The sequence below is a fragment of the Manis pentadactyla genome, chromosome 12 (genome assembly GCF_030020395.1).
Source record: "Manis pentadactyla isolate mManPen7 chromosome 12, mManPen7.hap1, whole genome shotgun sequence".
Lineage (NCBI taxonomy): Eukaryota > Metazoa > Chordata > Mammalia > Pholidota > Manidae > Manis > Manis pentadactyla.
Genome location: NC_080030.1, coordinates 1,417,040 through 1,437,797, shown reverse-complemented (window position 1 = coordinate 1,437,797; position 20,758 = coordinate 1,417,040). Strand labels below are relative to the sequence as shown.

Sequence of the window (20,758 nt, the reverse complement as noted above, 5' to 3'; positions counted from 1 at the left end):
GGCCCTGCTGGTGTCCTGGCTGCATGTGGACGAGAGCTTCCCCTTCGGGCAGGTGGCACCTGGCACTCCCAGACCCGAGTCTGCTTCCTGCTCCTCTTCCTCCCCCTGCTCATCCTCCCCCTCTGCTGGGGCAGGTGCTCTGGCACCTCCTCGGTCGGCAGACCCAGGCAGCTCCCCGGGCTGCCGCTGCATCCTCAAGGACCCGTACGTAGCTGCAGCCAATCCGGCCTCCTTCGTGCTGTGTCGTCCCCTCTGCTCGTGGCCCGCTGGACAGAGGCGAGCTGCCCCACCACGCCGAGGGTGTCACCATTTGTGCACGTGGCCTCACGTGTTGTCAACACCACCCGCTGCCTGGGTGCCATCAGCCACCGAGTTGCAGCCACACGGTTCCAGGAAAAGGTGGGGCCGTCCTCACCAGGCCTGGACATTCCCGGGATGGACACGGACACGGCGCAGTGCTGCGTGGAACCACCGCCCCCTGGGTGCCCAGAGGAGGCATCTGAGGATGCAGGGGTGGCCGGCCGCCGCAGGTTCCCAGGGCATGCTCCCAGGGGTGCCCCCTGTGCAACTTCCACCCCTCATCCCTGAGGAGTAGCCTCCCTAGGGATTAAAGACGGCGGGGTGAGAGGTGAGACAGAGACCTCCTCCCAAAACCACATATAATATGAAAATGTAATTCATACAACTCAGCCTGAAAGAATAACAGGAAAGAAGGCTGCGCAGACTGCACACACCTAGAGAAAAGAGCAGACCTCACGGAACAGGGTAAGGTACCAGTGCTGTGACCCGGCGGGACTCGAGCCCTTCCCCCAGCCCAGCGCATCGGCGGGAGGAAGAGACACAGACCAGGGACGGAGTGGACGCCTGGCACTGCTGAACACCCAGCCCTGGAGATCTGTTCGGAGCACAAACCTACATTGCATGGTGCTCTGGTGATTAGTGGGGCTGGAATACCTGGAGAGATGGAGATTCCCGCTGCTTGTGGAGAACAGGCATTCATATCCGGCTGCTCTGGGCGGGCAGTCTCAAAACCTTCCTAAAACCAAGAGGGCTGCTAAAGGGGCGAGGATTGCACAGAGCTTACTGCTCAGGAGAAAGGACAGGTAGACAGAATTGGGCGGATGCACTCTGCCCAGCAGGTTGGGAACTTAAAACCATCTTCAGGCGCTACATCCCCCTGGCTGGCTACGCAGCTGCACGGACCCCCACGCTGATATGCAGCCTGCTGTGTCTTCCTCCTGGCTAGCCTGCACCTGGCTCGCAAACCGGCTGCCCCTGCCCTGGCATCAGGCCAGCCAGAGGGACGTCCCACACAAAGCACAGAGGCTTACACCTGTGTGTTCCGCCACTGGTTCTGGCAGTGGAGACAGGCATAGCAGCCGGGAAACAGGAAACAGCTCTTTCCTCCCCCAAGGCACCAGCACCACTCCCCTGCGACCCCCGCCACGTACAAATATGAAACGTCAAAAGAACCTCGTTCAAAGCAAACTCTCAACACCAGACAAAGGATCGAGTGAGACTGAATTAATAAATCTTCCTGAAAGAGATTTCAAAATAAAAATCATAAACATGTTCATGGAGGTACAGAAGAATGTTCAAGAACTCAGCAACGAATTTAGGACACAGACCCAATCGTTGAAGAGCACAATAGAGGGTATTAAAAGCCTGTTAGATACGGTGGAGAAGATGATAAAGAGAAATCAGGGAAGAGGAATACAAAGAAGCTGAGGAACAGAGAGAAAAAAGGATCTCTAGGAATGAAAGAATACTGCGAGAAATGTGTGAGCCATCCAAACGGAGCAATATTCGTATTATAGGGGTAGCAGAAGAAGAAGAAGAGAGAAAAATGGGAGGAAAGTGTCTTTCAGGAGGTAATTGCTGAAAACTTCCCCAATCTCGGGAAGGACATAGTCTCTGAGGCCATGGTAGTGCTCAGATCGCCCAACACAAGGGACCCAAGGAGGATAACACCAAGACATATAATAATTAAAATGGCAAACATCAAGGATAACGACAGACTATTAAAAGCAGCCAGAGAGAGAAATTAGATCACATACAAAGGAAGACCCATCAGGCTATCATCAGACTTCTCAGCAGAAACCTCACAGGCCAGAAGGGTGTGGCATGGTATATTTAACGCAATGAAGCAGAAGGGCCTCGAACCAAGAATACTTTATCCGGCAAGATTATCATGTAAACTTGAAGGAGGGATTAAACAATTTTCGGATAAGCAAAAGCTGAGAGAATTTAGCTCCCACAAACCATCCCTACAGTGTATTTTCGAGGGACTGCTGTAGGTGGAAGTGTTCCCAGGGTTAAATAACTGTCACCAGAGGTAATAAAAATGGATAGACAGAGAGTCCAGAATATGATCCCTAACATATAAAGAATGGAGAAGGAAAGAGGGGGAGGGGGAAAAAAGCCTTTAGATTGTGTTTGTGATAGCATACTAAGTGAGTTAAGTTAGGCTCTTAGGAAGGAAGTTACCCTTGAACCTTTGGTAACCACAAACCTAAAGCCTGCAATGGTAATAAGGACATACCTACGGATAACCACCCTAAATGTAAATGGTCTGAATGCACCAATCAAAAGACACAGAGTCACTGAATGGATAAAAAAACAAGACCCAACTATATGCTGCCTACAAGAGACTCACTTCAAACCCAAAGACATACAAAGACTAAAAGTGAAGGGATGGAAAAAGATATTTCAAGCAACTAACAGGGAGAAAAAAGCAGGGGTTGCAGTACTTTTATCAGACAAAACAGACTTCAAAACAAAGTCACAAGAGACAAAGAAGGACATTACATGATGATAAAGGGGTCAATCCAACAAGAGGATATAACCATTATAAATATCTATGCACCCAACACAGTATCACTTACATATGTGAAACAAATACTAACAGAATTCAAAGGGGAACTAGAATGCAATGCATTCATTATAGGACACTTCAACGCTCCACTCACTCCAAAGGACAGATCAACCAGACAGAACATAAGGAGACAGAGCCATTGAACAACACATCAGAACAGATGGACCTACTGGACGTCTACAGAAGTCTCCACCCAGAAGCAACAGGATACACATTCTTCTCAAGTGCACATGGAACATTCTCAAGAAGAGATCATATACTAGGCCACAAAAAGAGCCCCAGTAAATTCAAAAAGATTGAAATTGTCCGAACCAGCTTCTCACACAACAAGGGTATGAAACTAGAAATAAATTACGCAAAGAAAATGAAAAAGCCTACAAACACATGGAGACTTAACAACATGCTTCTAAACAACCAACGGATCAATGACCAAATAAAAACAGAGATCAAGCAATATATGGAGACAAACGACAACAATAATTCAACAACACAAAACCTGTGGGACACAGACAAGGCGGTGTAAGAGGGAAGTACATGGCAATACAGGCCTACCTCGGGAAAAAAGAACAATCCAATATGAACAGTCGAAACTCACAATTAACCAAACTAGAAAAAGAACAACAAATGAGGCCCAAAGTCAGTAGAAGGAGGGACATAATAAAGATTAGAGCAGAAATAAATAAAATCGAGAAGAATAAAACAATAGGAAGAATCAATGAAAGCAGGAGCTGGTTCTTGGAGAACAGAAACAAAATAGATAAACCCCTAGCCAGACTTATCAAGAAAAAAAGAGTCGACATGATGCATAAACAGAATCAAAAATGAGAAAGGAAGAATTACTACGGACACCATAGAGATACAGAGAAGTATTAGAGAATACTATGAAAAATTATATGCTAACAAACTGGATAACCTAGGAGAAATGGACAACTTTCTATAAAAATACAACCTTCCAAGGCTGACCCAGAAAGAAACAGAAGATCTGAACAGACCAATTACTAGCAACAAAATTGAATTTGTAATAATAAAAGTACCTAAGAACAAAACCCCTGGAATAGAGGGCTTCACCACTGAATTTTATCAAACATTTAGTGAAGACCTAATGACTATCCTCCTTAAAGTTTTCCAAAATGTAGAAAAGGAAGGAATACTTCCAAACTCATTCTATGAGGCCAGCATCATCCTCATACCAAAGACCAGGCAAGCACACCACAAATATAGAAAATTACAGACCAACATCCCTGATGAACATAGATGCAAAAATACTCAACGAAATATTAGCAAACCGAATTCAAAAATACATCAAAAAGATCATCCATCATGATCAAGTAGGATTTATTGCGGAGAAGCAAGGATTGGTACAATATTAGAAAATCCATCATCATCATCCAGATCAACAGAAAGAAGGACAAAAACCAGATGAGCATCTCCATGGATGCCAAAAAAGCATTCGACAAAATTCAACATCTATTCATGATAAAAACTCTCAACAAAATGGGCACAGAGGGCAAGCGCCTCAACATAATAAAGGCCATAGATGACAGGCCCACAGCCAACATCATAGTGACAGCGAGAAGCTGAAAGCCTTTCCTCTGAGATCCGAAACAAGACAAGGATGCCCACGCTCCCCACTTTTCATCAACATAGTACTGCAGGTCCTTGCCGCAGCAATCCGAAAGCGCAAAGAAATAAAAGGCATCCAGATCGGTAAGGGAGTCAAACTGTCCCTGTCTGCAGATTACATGATATTGTACATAAAAAACCCTAAAGAATGCACTCCAACACTACGAGAACTAATACCTGAATTCAGCAAAGTTGCAGGATACAAAACTTGGCAGCACGGGTGGAGGGCTGCTCTGGGCCCAGGCACGGGGCTCTGGGGACTGCCCGTCATCGGACCCCACAGAGAAGCCATGTGGCCGAGGCTGCCAGCAGCATCGATGCCCGCAGCTGCGGCTCCAGGGGCCGGGACGTCAGGAGCCTGTCCCATCCTCCGCTGCAGCGGGCAGATCCTCTGGGTGCCAAGTGTACGGACACAGCCCCGGCCCCTCCCTTCAGGGGAGGCCTGCTGGCCAGAGGGGCAGCTGGCCACCGGAGGAGGGGAGGCCCTGGCCCTTGCTGCCCCCCACTGTTTTTTCAGAAAATATGTTTTACCTTAATAATAAAAAAAAAAAGAAATAGCCTCCCTGAGGGCAGTGTGATGTGGATGTTGTCCCTGGGGGTCACCCCTGTGCAGGTGGGATGCACTCAGGGAGAGGACTGCCCCCACACTGCTCTTTCTTCTCAAAGCTCTGCCCCACAGGCAGACATCGTGTGCCCCCCGACCCACCCCGGCCCTCAAACTCTCTGACCCAGGGTGGTCCCGACCTGTGTATGCCAGGTTGCCCTCCATCCTCCGTCCTCGCCCATAAGGTGCTCAGGAAGAGCGGGGTGCTCTAAGCCCCAGGCGGGCACACCTTGGCAGCACTGGGGAGGGCTGCTCAAAAAGAACCTGGGCCTTTCTGCCTGTCACCTATAGATTATGATCAGACATGAAAATCTACTGATTAGAAGCCCCGGGGTGTCTCCTCACGGCTGGGACACCAATGCACATGTACTCCAAGTAGATCCCAGGGCTGCACGCCACCAGTCTAGCACTGTCCCATTTGATGAGACACAGCTGCCCCACACATTTCAGAAATTCCGTTGCAAAAAATGTGGAACTTGGTCTCTCAAAGCACCTCCAAGAGGTGCATGCCTTCCATTGGGGGGCTTTCTCTGAGCCCAATTTCTCCACACTTCACACCTCACAGCACCCCTCAAAGCTCCCAGGACCCCAGTCCTTCCCCATGGTGCCCCTCAGCCGCCCACCCCCAGGCCAGGCTGGTGTGAGGCCCCTGGTGTCCCGCTCCTGGGTCCTGGCTGAGTGGCCTGAAATCTGTGACAAAAGGCTGGGGAGGCTGAGCGGAGGCACTTGGCTCTGATTCTCCCCACACTGCTCCCCCAGGGCTCTCAGGACGTGTTCACCCTCCCAGGAGGGGAGGCCTGGCCTGGAGGGGAGTTCCAGGATCAGCACAAACACCCCCTTTGGGGGCTCCAGGCTGGAGACAGTCTCCAGGCCTTACGCTGCAGGTGGAGCCCCAGACTGGGGACTGGGGAAGCGGACGTGGGCCCACCTGACAGCCTCAGGTGACCACGTGACAGGAGGTAAAATCGGGACACCCAGGCCACCCTCCTTTCCTTTCCCTGGCCCTGCCCACAGCACCCTCAGAGCCATCTGCCTGCACGGTGGTCCCAGGGATGACCTCAGGCTCCCCGGCCACATAGGGAGGTAGGTTTGGGCAGGAGGAGGGCACACGGGCCCCTGGCAGGGCAGGGGCCCAGGTCAGACCTGTCATCCTGCACGGCCCACCAGCCTCAACCTGACACAGGAGAGCTCTGGGCCCAGAAACAAAGCAGCAGCCCTGGGCCTGCTGGGTGGTCACTGGGCCAGCGGTCCGTCCTGCCCCGGGTCTGTGCAGGGGCCCCAAGCGCGCTACGGCCTAGACCGCTGGTGCTGGGACACCAGGCTCACACGGCGGCGTGGCCACCCTGACTGTGGGCTGCAGCGCACCCTCTCCACCCGGCGTGTGCTGGGGAGGTGGCAGGGCCCTCCGGCCGCTGGTGCGCTCCTCTGCACCCAGGCACCGGCTCTGGGGGCTCCCCGTCTTCGGGCTCTTCAGAGAAGCTGATGCTGGTGTTCTTGTTCGCAGGCTCAGAGAATGAACTTTGCAAACACTCAAGGTAGGAGAGCATGTGCGAGGCTTTTATTTAGACATAAAGCAGAGGACAGAGCTCCTGGCTTGCCCCTGCCCGGAGGGGACAAGACAGCCCCGGGGTGATGCACTGTCTAGGGGATTTAGAGGCAGGTGAGGGACAAAGGGCCAGGGATGCACACCTGCTAAACGGTCCCCAAATGCTTACCTTCGAAGAGACACTAAGTTTCTTACCAGTCTTCCAGATTATTTTGCTTACTTGCCAGTATTACTTGCCTACGTTGCACATCATTTGATTAGGGCTAGAGGAAGAAAAGCAGCATCTGGGTAGTTGAAGAAAATAAGCCGGGCCTTTGAGCAGGCGACGGTACATTTTACAATAGCCTCATTTAATGGACACAGTGAAGACATGGGCTATGCTGCGGTCTTTTCTTATGTGGGGGATATTCAAACATTTCAGGACAAGTCACTCCTGGCTTTTTAGTTATAATTAATCTCACACAAGAACGCTTATATTACTTTAGAGAATGAATGTGACTGACTTTGCTTAATTGTTTAATATGGAGTTTCAGTAGGGGTTTTATTCCGGAGGCCCTCACCCTGCTCTGCCTGCACCCACGGTCCCTGCCTCACCAGCACTGAGGCTCCGTGGCTTCCCTCCCCAGCTGCCATTCCCTCCTAGTTCCCCCTCCAGGCTTCCCTTCCACACTCCCCAAGCTCTCTGTTCCCATGCTCGCACCCCTCTCCCCTCCACCGCCCTCCCAGCCTTCTCCTTCCCCCACCCCTCCCCTGGGCTGGGACGCCTGTTAGGAGGGCTTTGTGCATTTTTCTCGGTTCTTGTCCCCGCCGCGGCAAAGAACTGAAACGCAGAGACACAGTAGTGAAGTCGAGTTAAAGTTTTATTTACGGAGAGAAAGTGCACACTCAGAGAGAGGGGAGTGTGGGCAACCTCAGAGAGAAAGGCGCATTGAAAGGTTTTTTTGAAAGGCGCATGAAGGATTTTTCAGGAATGTGACAAAGGGCTAGGGGTGTGGACCTGTGAAGTGGTCTCAAGATGAGACATGACGTTTCTTATCAGTCCTCCCGGTAATTCTGCAAAATTAGCTTAACACAAGAAATGCACTGCTCGGATTCCCTCCAGAATAGCAGCTTCCTGGTTTGGGAGCATATCAATTAAGACTGCCTTCCCTGCCTCCAAGGTGGGCTGAGTTATTGTATGTTCGCTGAAGAGTATGTTATGTGTGGATAAAATGAAAATTCCTGGGGCCAGGATTCTCACCTGGGCCTAGTCGGCTAGCTCACTACACATGTGGGCAATAGGTTGCTACTGACTCTATAGAAAGAGCTCCACCCAGTGCTCTGGGTGACACGGTGACACGGCCGCGAGGCTGCAGGAGAGCAGAGCAGAGGCTGGAGTGGTGGCAGCGCTGAGGTCAGAGGCCTAGAGGATGTCTGCAGGACGGCTGTGCAGGCAGAGAGGCCCAGAGGCAGAGACCGGCTTGCTGCATGCAGACTCGCTCTGATTGGATGGGATGTTAGGGATTGACCTGCCACGGTGGAAATAAAGTTGGGTAAAGCCCTTTCACCCCAAGAACGTTTTACTGTCATTTCTTTGGTCACATTGAATCCATAGCGAAATTGCCCAGGGTTGAAACCCATTGGCAGGACATTAAAAATCTCACTTCTTCACTTCCTGGGTTTTGAAATGCAATCTTAGCTTTAAGACAGAATCTTTTCCTGTCTTACTGTGCTGTTATGGCTGGGCTAGCTTGCTAAGTGAACTGTCCAGTCCGCAAATTACTTGATATGGGGATGGAGGAGGAAAAACAGCATATAGGTAAAGGTAAAAAAATAAGCTGGGCCTTTAAGCAGGCTAAGTGAGTCTCACCATGACATGATTTACTAAACACAATAAAGACAAGGTATGCCGAGAGACGTTCCTTTGTCTGGGGAACACTCAAGCATTCCAGGCCAGTTACTCCTGGCTTCTGGAACTTTAACTGATCTCACTGGAGAATGCCTATATTCTTAGTTTGCTATTTTTACCCTAGAGAAGGGACAAGCAGAAGGTGCCAAAGAGCCCCGTGCACCTTATTAAGAAGTGCAGACTCTATTTCATACGCAATATGATTCTGAGCAGCGAAATATGATCACTTTCTTATAGGTAGGTCATCTAGCAGTAGTGAGGGGAAAGAATTTAAGTGGGAGGCACTGAAGGATTGGGGGTCAAGTAGGAGGCCACTGCGCAGCTTAGGGGACAGACGGTGAGGGCTTGGAAACCCACTGTGGTGGTGACAACCGAGAGGAGACACAGACGTGAGAAAGAGCAAAGTCACTGGAACCGGGCCTGACTCGCTATGCGCGGGATGGAAGGCGAAGCCGTCTCCCGGGTTTCTTCCTGGGATGGCGGGGGACAGGTTCCGACACTGGTAAGAAAGTTGTGGGCAGAGGAAGATAATGGACTAAGTTTGGAAGACTTTAGGTTTGGGATACTTGTGAGTAACCTAGGAGGAATTAATATTGTCAAAATGGTAATCCTACCTAAGGCAATCTACAGATTCAAATGCAAACCCTATCAAAATACCAACAGCACTCTTCAACGAACCGGAACCAAGCGTTCTAACCTTCATAGGGAACCACAAAAGACCCCGAATAGCCAAAGCAATCCTGAGAAGGAACAATAAAGCCGGGGGGATGTCACTTCCAAACTTCAAATCTTAGTAGATCTGCATAAGAAGTCAAGATCTACTACAAAGACACAGTAATCAAGACAATTTGGTACTGGCACAAGAACAGACCCACAGACCAGTGGAACACAATAGAGATTCCAGACATTAACCCAAACATATACGGTCAATTAATAGACGATAAAGGAGCCGTGGATTCATCATGGGGAAATGACAGCCTCTTCAACAGCTGGCGTTGGCAAAACTGGACAGCTACATGCAAGAGAATGAAACTGGACCATTGTCTAACCCCACACACAAGAGGAAAGTCAAAATGGGTCAAAGACCTGAATGTAAGTCATGAAACCATAAAACTCTTAGAAAAAACATAGGAAAAAAAATCTCCTGGACACAAACAGGAGCAACTTCTTCATGAACATATCTCCCCAGGCAAGGGAAACAAAAGCAAAAATGAACAAGTGGGACTATATCAAGCTGAAAAGCTTCTGTACAGCAAAGGACACCATCAACAGAACAAAAAGACATCCTACAGTATGGGAGAATATGTTCATAAATGACATGTCCGATAAAGGGTTGACATCCAAAATATATAAAGACCTCACGAACCTCAACAGACAAAAAGCAAATAATCCATTTAGAAAACGGGCACAGGATTAGAACAGACACTTCTCCAAAGAAGAAATTCAGATGGCCTACAGGCACATGAAAAGCTGCTCCGCATCGCTAATCATCAGATGAATGCAAATTAAAAACTGACAAACAACAAATGTTGGCGAGGATGTGGAGAAAGGGGAACCGTCTTACTTAGACTGCTGGTGGGAATGTAAATTAGTTCAACCATTGTGGAAAGCAGTATGGAGGTTCCTCAAAAATCTCTAAATAGAAATACCATTGACCCCGGAATTCCACTCCTAGGAATTTACCCTAAGAATGCAGCAGCCCACTTTGAAAAAGACATATGCACCCCTGTTTATCGCAGCACAATTTACAATAGCCAAGAAATGGAAGCAACCTAAGTGTCCCTCAGTAGATGAATGGATAAAAAGAAAGATGTGGTACATATACACAATGGAATATTATACAGCCAGAAGAAGAAGAAAATCAGGCTACCATTTGCAACAACATAGATGGAGTTAGAGGGTATTATGCTCAGTGAAATAAGCCAGGCAGAGAAAGACAAGTATCAAATGATTTCACTCATCTGTGGAGTATAACAACAAAGAAAAAAAACCTGAAGGAACAAAACAGCAGCAGACTCGCAGAACCCAAGAATGGACTAACAGTTACCAAAGGGAAAGGGACTGGGGAGGATGGGTGGGAAGGGAGGGATCAGTGGAAAAAAAGGGGCATTACTATTAGCAGACATAATACAGGGGGGCCACGTGGAGGGCTGTACAACACAGAGAAGACAAGTAGTGATTCTATAGCACCTTACTATGCTGAAGGACACTGATTGTAATCGGGTATGTGGGGGGGACTTGATGATGGGGGGAGTCTAGTAAACATAATGTTGCTCATGTAACCGTAGCTTGATACCAAAAAATAATCATAATAACAACTTAATAAAAAATTGAAAAAAAAGATTATCATTTAAATTTGAAGGAGGGATTAAACAATCTCCAGATAAGCAAAAGCTGAGAGAATTTAGCTCCCACCAACCGTCTCTACAGTGTATTTTCGAGGGACTGCTATAGGTGGAAGTGTTCCTAACATTAAATAGCTGTCACCAGAAGTAACAAAAGGGGATAGACAAAGAGTACAGAATATGACACCTAATATATAAAGAATGAGGAGGGAAAATTTTAAAAACAGCCTCCTTTAGATTGTTTGTAATAGCACACTTAACTGAGTTAAGTTAGATTCTTAGATAGTAAGGAAGGTGAGGCACCCTTGAACCTTTGGTCACCACGAACCTAAAGCCTGCAGTGGCAATAAAGACATACCTATTGATAATCACCCTAAGTGTAAATGGTCTGAACGCACCAATCAAAAGACACAGAGTCACTGAATGGATAAAACAACAAGACCCATCTATACGCTGCCTACAAGAGACAACTCACTGCAAACCCAAGGACATACAAAGACTAAAAGTCAAGGGATGGAAAAAGATATTTCATGCAACTAATAGGGAGGAAAAAGCAGGTGTTGCAGTACTTGTATTAGACAAAATAGACTTTAAAACAAAGAAAGTCACAAGAGACAAAGACAGACACCACATAATGATAAAGGGGTCAATCCAACAAGAGGATATAAGCATTATAAATATCTATGCACCCAACACAGGAGCACCTACATATGTGAAACAAATGTGAACAGAATTAAAAGGGGAAACAGAATCAATGCATTCATTTTAGGAGACTTCAACACTCCACTCACTCCAAAGAACAGATCAACCAGACAGAAAATAAGTAAGGAGACAGAGGCACTGAACAACACATTGGAACAGATGGACCTGACAGACATCTACAGAACTCTCCACTCAAAAGCAGCAGGATACACATTCTTCTCAAGTGCACATGGAACATTTTCAAGAACAGATCATATACTAGGCCACAAAAAGAGCCTCAGTAAATTCAAAAGGACTGAAATTGTACGAACCAGCTTCTCAGACCACAAGGGTATGAAACTAGAAGTAAATTACACACAGATGACGAAAACGCCTACAATCACATGGAGGCTTAACAACATGCTCCTAAATAACCACTGGCTCAATGACCAAATAAAAACAGAGATCAAGCAATATATGGCGAGAAATGACAACAATAATTCAACAACGCAAAATCTGTGGGATGCAGCAAAGACACCGCCGAGAGGGAAGTACATTGCAACACAGGCCTACCTCAGGAAAGAAGGACAATCCCATATGAACACTCTAAACTCACAATTACCCAAACTAGACAAAGAAGAAAAATTGAGGCCCAAAGTCAGTAGAGGGAGGGACATAATAAAGAGCAGAGCAGAAATAAATAAAATAGAGAGGAATAAAACAATACAGAGAATCAATGAAAGCAGGAGCTGGTTCTTCGAGAAAATAAACAAAATAGTAAACCCCTAGCCAGACTTACCAAGAAAAAAAGAGAGTCAACGCACATGAACAGAATCAGCAAATGAGAAAGGAAAAATCAGTACTGACACCACAGAAATATGAAGAATTATGAGAGAATACTATGAAAAATTATATGGAAAGGAACTGGATAACCTAGAAGAAACGGTCAACTCTCGAGAAAAACGCAACCTCCCACGGCTGAGCCAGGAAGAAACAAAACCTGGACAGACCAGTGACCGGCAGGGACACTGCCCCGGGAATCCCCAACGGCAAGGACGACAGGCACCTCGGGAAAACACTCTTTTAATTCCGAAGGCGCGGCCCCCGGCGGCCTGTCCCCCGCCGCCCCGCCGCGGGTCCCGCCGGGCCCCTCAGCTCGCCCGGCCCTCGCCCTCGAGGCCGCCGCCGAGAACCTCCACACGCGGCAGGACGCCCTCCGGCCTCCCCGCCTGCGCGGCCCCCGGATTCCCCGTCCCGGGCGGCGGCGGCGCGGCCCCCGGCCGGGCCCAGCGAGGACCCACCACCCGCGCCGCCCGCCGAGCCCTCGCACGGCCGCCCCCTCACCGGCTCGCCCGCGCCCGCAGGCGGAGGCAGAGGTCCCCGCGCCCCGTCAGGCCCCGCCGCGCCCCGCGGCCACGTACCTTCCGGCCCGCAGAGCCGTCGCTGTCGCCTTCACCCCTGAAGCGGGGCCCGCTCGGGACGCTCCGCCGCAGGTCCGCCGGGAGGAAGGCGCAGCCGAGCACAGCGCGGGTCCACCCTCACGTGGTCTCCGCGGGGCCCGCTGCGCGGACGGGACGGCGGCCCGGAGCATGGACGGAGCCGCGGGAGCTGCCTCTGCCTACGGCGCTCGCGAGGCTCCCGACTCTTGAATGTGGCGGCGGCGGCGCCTGCAGCTACTAAGCCGCCGCCGGACTCACTGGTTCTGCGCGCTCGCCCAATGGCTGCCTGCTCCGCGGCGCCGCCTTGCTTATTGGCCACGAGTGCCGTCAGTCGGAGGCGGGCCTGCCCGCGACCTGCGCGCTCATTGGCCGCGAGGGCCGTCAGGCGCGGGCTGTCATTTTCTTCGATATACTTTCTGATTTTTCATGAGATGACCCACGCGTTATTTTTTTTTAATTAATCAATTAACTTATTTAGGTGTCCTTAGTGCACAATCACATGAGCAACAATGTGGTTACTAGATTCCCTCCATTATCGAGTCCCCCCCACACACCCCATTACAGTCACTGACGATCCTCGTAGTGAGACGCTGTAGAGTCACTACTTGTCGTCTCCGTGTTGTACCGCCCTCCCCGCGCCCCTCCTGCATTATGTGTGCTGATCCTGATGCCCCTCGCTCCCCTTGTCCCTCCCTCCCTTCCCACCCACCCTCCAGAGTCCCTTTCCCTTTGGTAACTGTCAGTCCATTCTTGGGTTCTGTGAGTCTGCGGCTGTTTTGTTCCTTCAGTTTTTGCTTTGTTCTTATGCTCCACACGAGTGAAATCATTTGCTGCTTGTCTTTCTCCGCCTGGCTTATTTCACTGAGCGTAATACCCTCTAGCTCCGTCCATGTTGTAGCAAATGGTAGGATTCGTTTTCTTCCTATGGCTGAATAATATTCCATGGTGTATATGCACCACATCTTCTTTATCCATTCATCTACTGAGGGACACTTAGGTTGCTTCCGTTTCTTGGCTATTGTAAATAACTCACCTCTTATTAAGTTATTTAATTTTCAAGGGATTGGGGATTTTCTACATATCTTTCTATTACTGATTTGTAATTTAATGCACTACGGTCAGAGAACAAACATATTTTGTATGATTTCAATTCTTTGAAATTTAGTTCAGTTGTGTGATCTATGTGATCAATACGTCATATGCTCCTGAAAATTCTGTTGTTGTGGAGTGGGATGTTCTATTAGTGTCAACTAGATCTAGTTGGTGGATACCATTCAGTTTTTCTGCATCTTTGCTGAGTTTTTTTTATCTACTTGTCCTATCGGTTACTGAGAAAAAAAAGTGTTGACATATCCAAGGAGACTGATGGACTTGTCTGTGCTTTCCCTTTAGTTTTATTAGTTTTCCTTTTCTTTCTGTTAGCATTTTGGGATGCTTTTAGTAGGTGCATTAGTGTATCTTCCTGGTGAGTTTATACTTTCATCATTATGTATGGAGATGGGTGTGAGCGCGCGGCCCGGTCCCTCTACCTCTGCGTGTCTTCGGCGCGGGCGCCCCGGCACTTGCAGAGCGCACCTGCTGTTGCGGGAGAGCAGCGCGGGACGCGCGGCAGCAGGGTGCCCAGGGCCGCACGTGGCCTGGGGCGGTCGGCCCGGTCCGTGCCCGGGGTGGGGGGCGGGGCTCGAGGCCACGGACACCACCCTCGGACGACGGGCGCGCCCAGGGGCCCAGGGACGGTGGTCCCCTCCTGTGGGGCCGGGCCTGCCCTACCTCCCTACCGTGGCCAGGAGGGGAAAAGCCCTGCCTCCGGGAGCGCAGCCCGGGCCCGGGGACGGGGGTGGGGTGGGGGGGGGTCTAAGGCCAGCGCTGGCCGGCGGGTGGGGGCGAGTGGAGGCGATCGGAGCGCAGGGCTTAGGGGCACCCTCCGTAAGGCCTGCCTGCGGGGTGGGGGACCCGCCGGCCTGCCCGCGGGTTGGCCCTGCCTCTGGGCGGGGATGCCAGGCTGAAGGCGGGTGTGCCCACCGCCACCCCCAGCCCCCGGACGCGTGTGAGGGTGGGGGACGAGGCCCGGCAGCCGCAGGTGGTCACGGTGGGGCGGGGAAGGGGCTGGGCGAGGGGGGGCACCCGCGGTGAGCGGGCGGGAGGGGCAGGCGGCCGTGGACTGTCTTGTCCCCCCCACCCCACCCCACCCCACCCCACCCCACCCCACCCCGCATGCCCCAGGAGCTCTTTTCTCCCACTTTCTCTCTAAATAAAAGCCTCCCTGGCTTTCTTTCCTACCTCGATCAGTGTTTGCGAAGTTCAGTCTTTGACTCTGGGAACAAGAACCCCGGTATCATTTTAGTCTGTTAAAATTCCCCGTTCTGCCCCCTCATTGTTTCTGTGTCCCATCAAGTATTTTACCAGACGTTTCCTGTTTTATATTCCCGTGAATTACTTCCCTTTCCCTTTGAAGTTGCAGACCCTCACCCCTCCTCCGTGGTTCAGGAGGACACACAGACCTCATTCTCCCTGCGTAACTCCAGGGAGGGGAGATCCCAGGGCAAAACACCTTTGAAAGCGAAATCAGGCAAAGGGAGAAATAGTGTTCAAAAGCCGTTTATTGCCCACAAGCAGTCGCCCTGCGTCTCCCTCTCTCTCTCTCTCTCCTGCTGCAGTAGAAGACAGCCAATACTCCCACCAAGCTCTCTGGTCCAGGGAAGCCCTCGCTCGCCCACGTAATCACCCACTGATGGAGACGGACTACTTCTCTCCACCCCTTGGAAACCCCTGTGGATGCGGACATGCACTAAAGCCAGGCCAAGAGAGTTTTGCAAATATTGCAATTTTACCCACACCCTGTCTGTGGAACAGATGTCTATGGCTTCCCTGTATGTACTTAACTAAATTTTGTTACTTTTTCTCCTGTTAATCTGTTTCACGTCAATCTGTTTCTTACTCCAGCTAAGGGAACCTCAGGGAGAGAAGAAATTCTTGCTGCCACCACCGGTCAAGTAGCTACGTTGACCAAGGGCTGACCCAGGACCTCCATCTTTTTGTTGAAAGGAGCAGGATCGTGTGGAGAAAATGGAAATTATAGCCAGGCTTCTTGCCTGGGTGTCACACACTGTAGACCTGAGGGGCCTGTCAGCACGTCTATGGGATGTTTACAGAGAGGCTGGTCAGTCTTGGGAGTGTTCGGCAGAAAAATAGATATGAGCGGGATGAGAGAGAATTAAGGCCAGTAAAGTTCACTAAAAAAGGGACTCAAAAGGCATTCTGTCCCAGGGGACTGAGGAGGAGCAGAAAAGAAAAACAAAACGCTAGTGAATTGGCGCAGGAATGTCTGCTTGGGCCCCTGCAAGCTGCTACTTCATGTGTCTGCACCCCAGCCTCTCTCCTACCATTTCCCCTTGAAAAGCCCTGACCGCTTGCGTGTCAGGAGGACGGTGGTTCCCTAAGGCAGGAGCCTGCCACTCCCTCATTTGCTAGCAAGTCAATAAACTCTCCTTTCCTTTCCTCAAAACCTTGTCATTGTGTTTTGTGATTTGACCTCAGGGACGAGGACCGGGTCTTGGTATCAGGAGCAGCACCCCCCCCACCCCGACCAAGTGCCCGCAGTGCCGCTCCTTCAGTGTCAGAGGCCACAGGGCCGAGCTGTCAGGGACGCAGAGCTCCCGGCTTCCTCCTTGCTAGCCACGGGGGACTGTGCCGGCCAGGAGTTCGTGCTGTGTGGCAGGGCAAGTACAAGTCTCTAGAACTCCCTCCGAAGTATATATTGAAAGCAGTACTGCCTTCCAGGAGAGGTTACAGACTGGAGTTCCCACCAAGGCCTTGGAAGACGTGGGGGTGGTGATTTCCACAAACCCTTATTGAAGTCACTCACTCGGCCTACTCAGAAAACGGACGAATCTTGGAGATGACAGTGCATGATGGACACCGTGATCGGAGTGTCTCAGATTGCAGTTACTGCTGCACATGGGGCTTCATCACTTGGTCCCCAAGCACCCAGTGTGTAAGTATTGCTCAGGAAAATGCTCTTTGTTCTCTTCCTGTGAGTAAAGACCAGCAGGGCAGTTAGCTTTCAGCCGGCAAGGAGAGAAAACTATCTCAGAGGCATATCAAATCTCCAGACTTAGGTTGTCCCTTAGTGACAAGGAACCTTCCTGTCCTTTTCCTTCCAGAAGCCGTCACACTGGCCCATCCCACTGATGGCACTACGCCCACTGGACCCAGTGATCAGGAAGTACAACTTGTCTAAGCACACTGATAGAGCAGTCACGTGTCAGAAGGTGGGAAATAAATCCAACAAAAATTCAGGGGCCTTTCGTCTTCGACAAGTTTCTAGAAGTCTATCGTGTGGGTATGCCTAGCTCTCCTAAGGTGATGAATGAGGTGCTGTACCTGGACCCTCCTCCACCCCCCGCACACAAACGGCACAGCAGCCTGGTAGACCACCTCGGATTTCAGAGGCAGCACAGACCTCATTTCCAGTGTGCTACTCTGACCCATTTACTGATTGGTCTGAAAAGCACCTAGTCTGAGAGCAGCCTGGACCTTTGGAAGGTGGATGCCAGTAGATGGCAACACCTGGATCCCCTCTCATTGCTGCCCCTTCCAGGTGCACACCTGAAAACGGCCTACCGGGGGACTGACCTGCCCAAGATCACAAGGCCCGGACCCCGGCCTGACTTGCGTGCTGTTCCACGCTCCGTGCCAAGCCTGGTTGGCACTCCTCCATCTCTGAGTCTGTGCATCAGACACACGTGACACCAGTCCCCAGGAGCTGGAGGGGTCATCCATGTATCCCTGGGGATGTCCCTAGGGAGGAACGTCTGGCATGACACTGCCTGTGCAGGTTGGGGCGTTGGGCTGCTCCTGGGAGGTACCGCGGCCGCAGCGGGACACGGAACTGGTAAGAAAAAGAGGCCTGAGCTCAGCTCTTGTCTCCTCAGAGCTGGGACCCTGGTGACACTGCCAAAGAGCGAGGGGAGGGCTCTGCTGGAGACTGTGTAGTCGTGCAGGGCAAAGGCCAGGAGGGTGGGCGGTCAGCAGCCCAGAGGGGCATGTGGGCGTGTCTGAATGCACGGAGGGGCCCAGGATATGGACCCTTGAAGAAGTGATGTCACTGAAGACACGCCCAGTAGAACCTGAATTGTGACCCGGACGGAACCCAGACCCTGGCCGCAGACCCCGGTCCTGCTCACTTGACCGGAGGCGCTCGACAGAGCAACATGCGGTCTTGTTGTGCGGAGCCTTCTGAAGGCGTGGGAGTCCGGGAAGCCGAGACGGAGAGTCCTGCTGCTCGCTGTGGGCGCGGGCTCATTGACCTCCTCCACCGCCTCTGTCCGTGTCTCCCGAGGAGCCCCGAGGTAACACAGGGCAGCCCAGAGCGGGCCACTCCAGGGCCAGGCCACAGTGTGACCCATCCCAGGCTGATCTTCCCACGGCCCTTCCTGTGTGTGTGCGGTGGGCGTGGGGCATGGGTGGGACTGGAGGCTGGGGAGGAGGGGGGCCGTTCCTGGGTGGCAGCACGTTGCGAGGTGGTGGCCCCCTAGCGGGGCAGTCAGTGCCACAGCTCTGGTCGCAGCATTCAGGACGTGGAGGTGAGTGTTGGGACCAGGCACTTCCACCCGCATGTTAGTCCTGAGCCCGGGGGTGTCCTCTCCTTCCCCCAGGGACTGGATGTCTAGGCAGATGGCCCTGTGCGCCTGACCTCGGGGGCGGGCTTTGCGGCCCACACTGCCCCCTGCGGGGAGGTCCACGCAGCCCCGGGTGCCTCCTCCGCAGCTACCAGGCGCCGGCTTTGCAGAGCTCCACCCTGGGGAGCGACGAGGAGCTGGTGGATGGACTCACCTACCCCATCTCCCTGGGCCTGGGGCAGGCTGGCTACACCCAGGACCCCGTTCCAAACCTGGCAACCTGCCAGGGCCCTCCCAGGGCTGCCCCACGAGCGTGGCCGACCGGCCCACTCCAGAGGGCCTGGAACCTCGTCCCCGGGGGCACCCCGTGCCTCTCCTTGCTCGCATCCCGGGGGGCTGGGGGCTCTCGGGTGAGCTGCGAACCTCCCTCGTCCTGATGGTACCTGGGTTTCCCACTGACTATACCCCTGCTGCCCCCCTCAGCCTGAACATGAGCCAACTGTCCACGGGACTGAGGTCCCCAGGCGCAGGGCTCCCCGGAAACGCGTGAGGAGGAAGGGGAGAAAGCGCTCGGCACGAGTGCAACCAGCTCCACACACCAGCCCGAGCGCACCTGAGCTCAAACTCCCTCCCGAGGAAGCCGAGCAGCTGACCAAGGGACGGCGGCTCCCCTGGTGAGTACCCACCCCCCTCCTCGGCACAGTCGGGCCTCTGCCCACGGCCTGCTGTGTGTCTTGAGCGTCCCCACATGTGTCTGAGCCGTGGTGTGTTCCTCTGACAGGTAGGGTGGCTGGTGATCAGCCTGTTAGGGTGTCCATGGGGAACACGGGAAGAGCCTTAGAGGGGCTCCCCAGGCACTGGGTGCTGCAGAAAGGACTGCCGGCCAAGCTGGGCCACTTCGGGGCTATTACTTCTCTGCACCTCATGAAAAGCCTTTGGCTTCACCCATCAGTGGCCTCAGTTTGGAAAAGCACAAGGAAAGCAGCCTTGGGAGCAGAGGCTCCCGATTCCCTGTGGCTGGGCCCGGTCCTCGTCCTCACTGAGTTCACATGAGGGGCCGCTGGGGGCAGCAGAGGGGTACCTGGACAGGTTCTGGGGGGACTTCCTTCAGCAACAATAGGTGTGCAGCACCCACTTGGTGCAGGTCCTCTGGGCACACTTAGCATAACTGCGTGAAGGAAGCAGACACAATACTGGGACCCCGTCCCGGGGGGAGTCGGTCGGGCAGTCACTTCAGGCGTCATCCGCAGGTCATGGCCGGGGAGCGTCATGGGCGATGCCCTCACCGCCTCCTCATGTGATGGGGGGCATGACGAGGGCCCACAGGAGGAACTGAAAACGTGAGTTTTCTACTGGGACCAGAGGGGGCACTGCCCGTGTGCACAGAATGGGCGGAGGAGGCGTTTGGGGCTTGGGGCAGGGGGCGCCCAGCAGAGCCCAGCAGGTCACCCATCTTTGGATTCCGAAGGGCGGGCTGACGACTGGGGACTTCCTACTCGGGAGGATGGGAGAGGATGGGGTCCCAGGACAGACACGCAGGGTCAGGAAGGAGGTGGGGACAGGTGCCTGGACAGGCAGGGGAGGGCAGAGCGGCTGGAAAGACCAGGCTTCTCAGTCTGCCACCCCCGGCCTTCCCGCAGCCCCAGGATGGGATGGGATGGGTGCCTTGCCTGGGAGCCCGAGAGTGCGCCCAGCGTCTTCCACTGCAGCCAGCCTGCATGCACCCTGCAGGGCCCAGTCCTCCACTACTTGGGCCAGAAGGAGCACCTGGGGCCCACGGTGGCCAAGATCAAAGGTGAGGGGCTGCAGCCAGGGGACCGTCTAGGGTGGGCTTCCCTTCCAGGCAGTGAGGCGTGGGGAATCAGGCCCGGGGTGACCCTTCCTCTGTGTCCTGCTCCAGCACCACGGCAGATGCAGCTGGGTCCAGAGACATGGAGAAGGCTGTCTTCGAGGCTAGAGCCCATCCCGGAGCTCCCTGAGACCCCTGAGCTGGAGCAACAGCCGGTGTCACCTGCTTCAGACCCTGCGGAGCCGGAGGATGTCCCAGCAGTGGCCTCAGCCCCGGCGCCAGGCCCCAAGCTGGAGCCCCATGAGCCCTCAGGCGTGGGGCCCGGAGACCCTGCCGGAATGGCACCG

At 52.6% G+C, this 20,758-nt stretch overlaps 1 protein-coding gene across 2 annotated transcripts in view; it reads right to left on the bottom strand.

Annotated features, from left to right (window-relative positions):
- The window catches only part of REEP6 (receptor accessory protein 6), a 42,145-nt gene extending 28,863 nt beyond the window's left edge, over window positions 1-13,282 (bottom strand). The window contains exon 1 of one of the 2 annotated variants that reach the window (XM_057489615.1): window positions 12,984-13,282. In XM_057489615.1, coding sequence (XP_057345598.1) covers window positions 12,984-13,153 — 170 coding nt within the window. In that variant the 5' untranslated portion in view covers window positions 13,154-13,282. The remainder of the gene's footprint in view (window positions 1-12,983) is intronic. The other variant, XM_057489616.1, reaches the window with a different exon arrangement.
- Window positions 13,283-20,758: the final 7,476 nt, after the last annotated feature.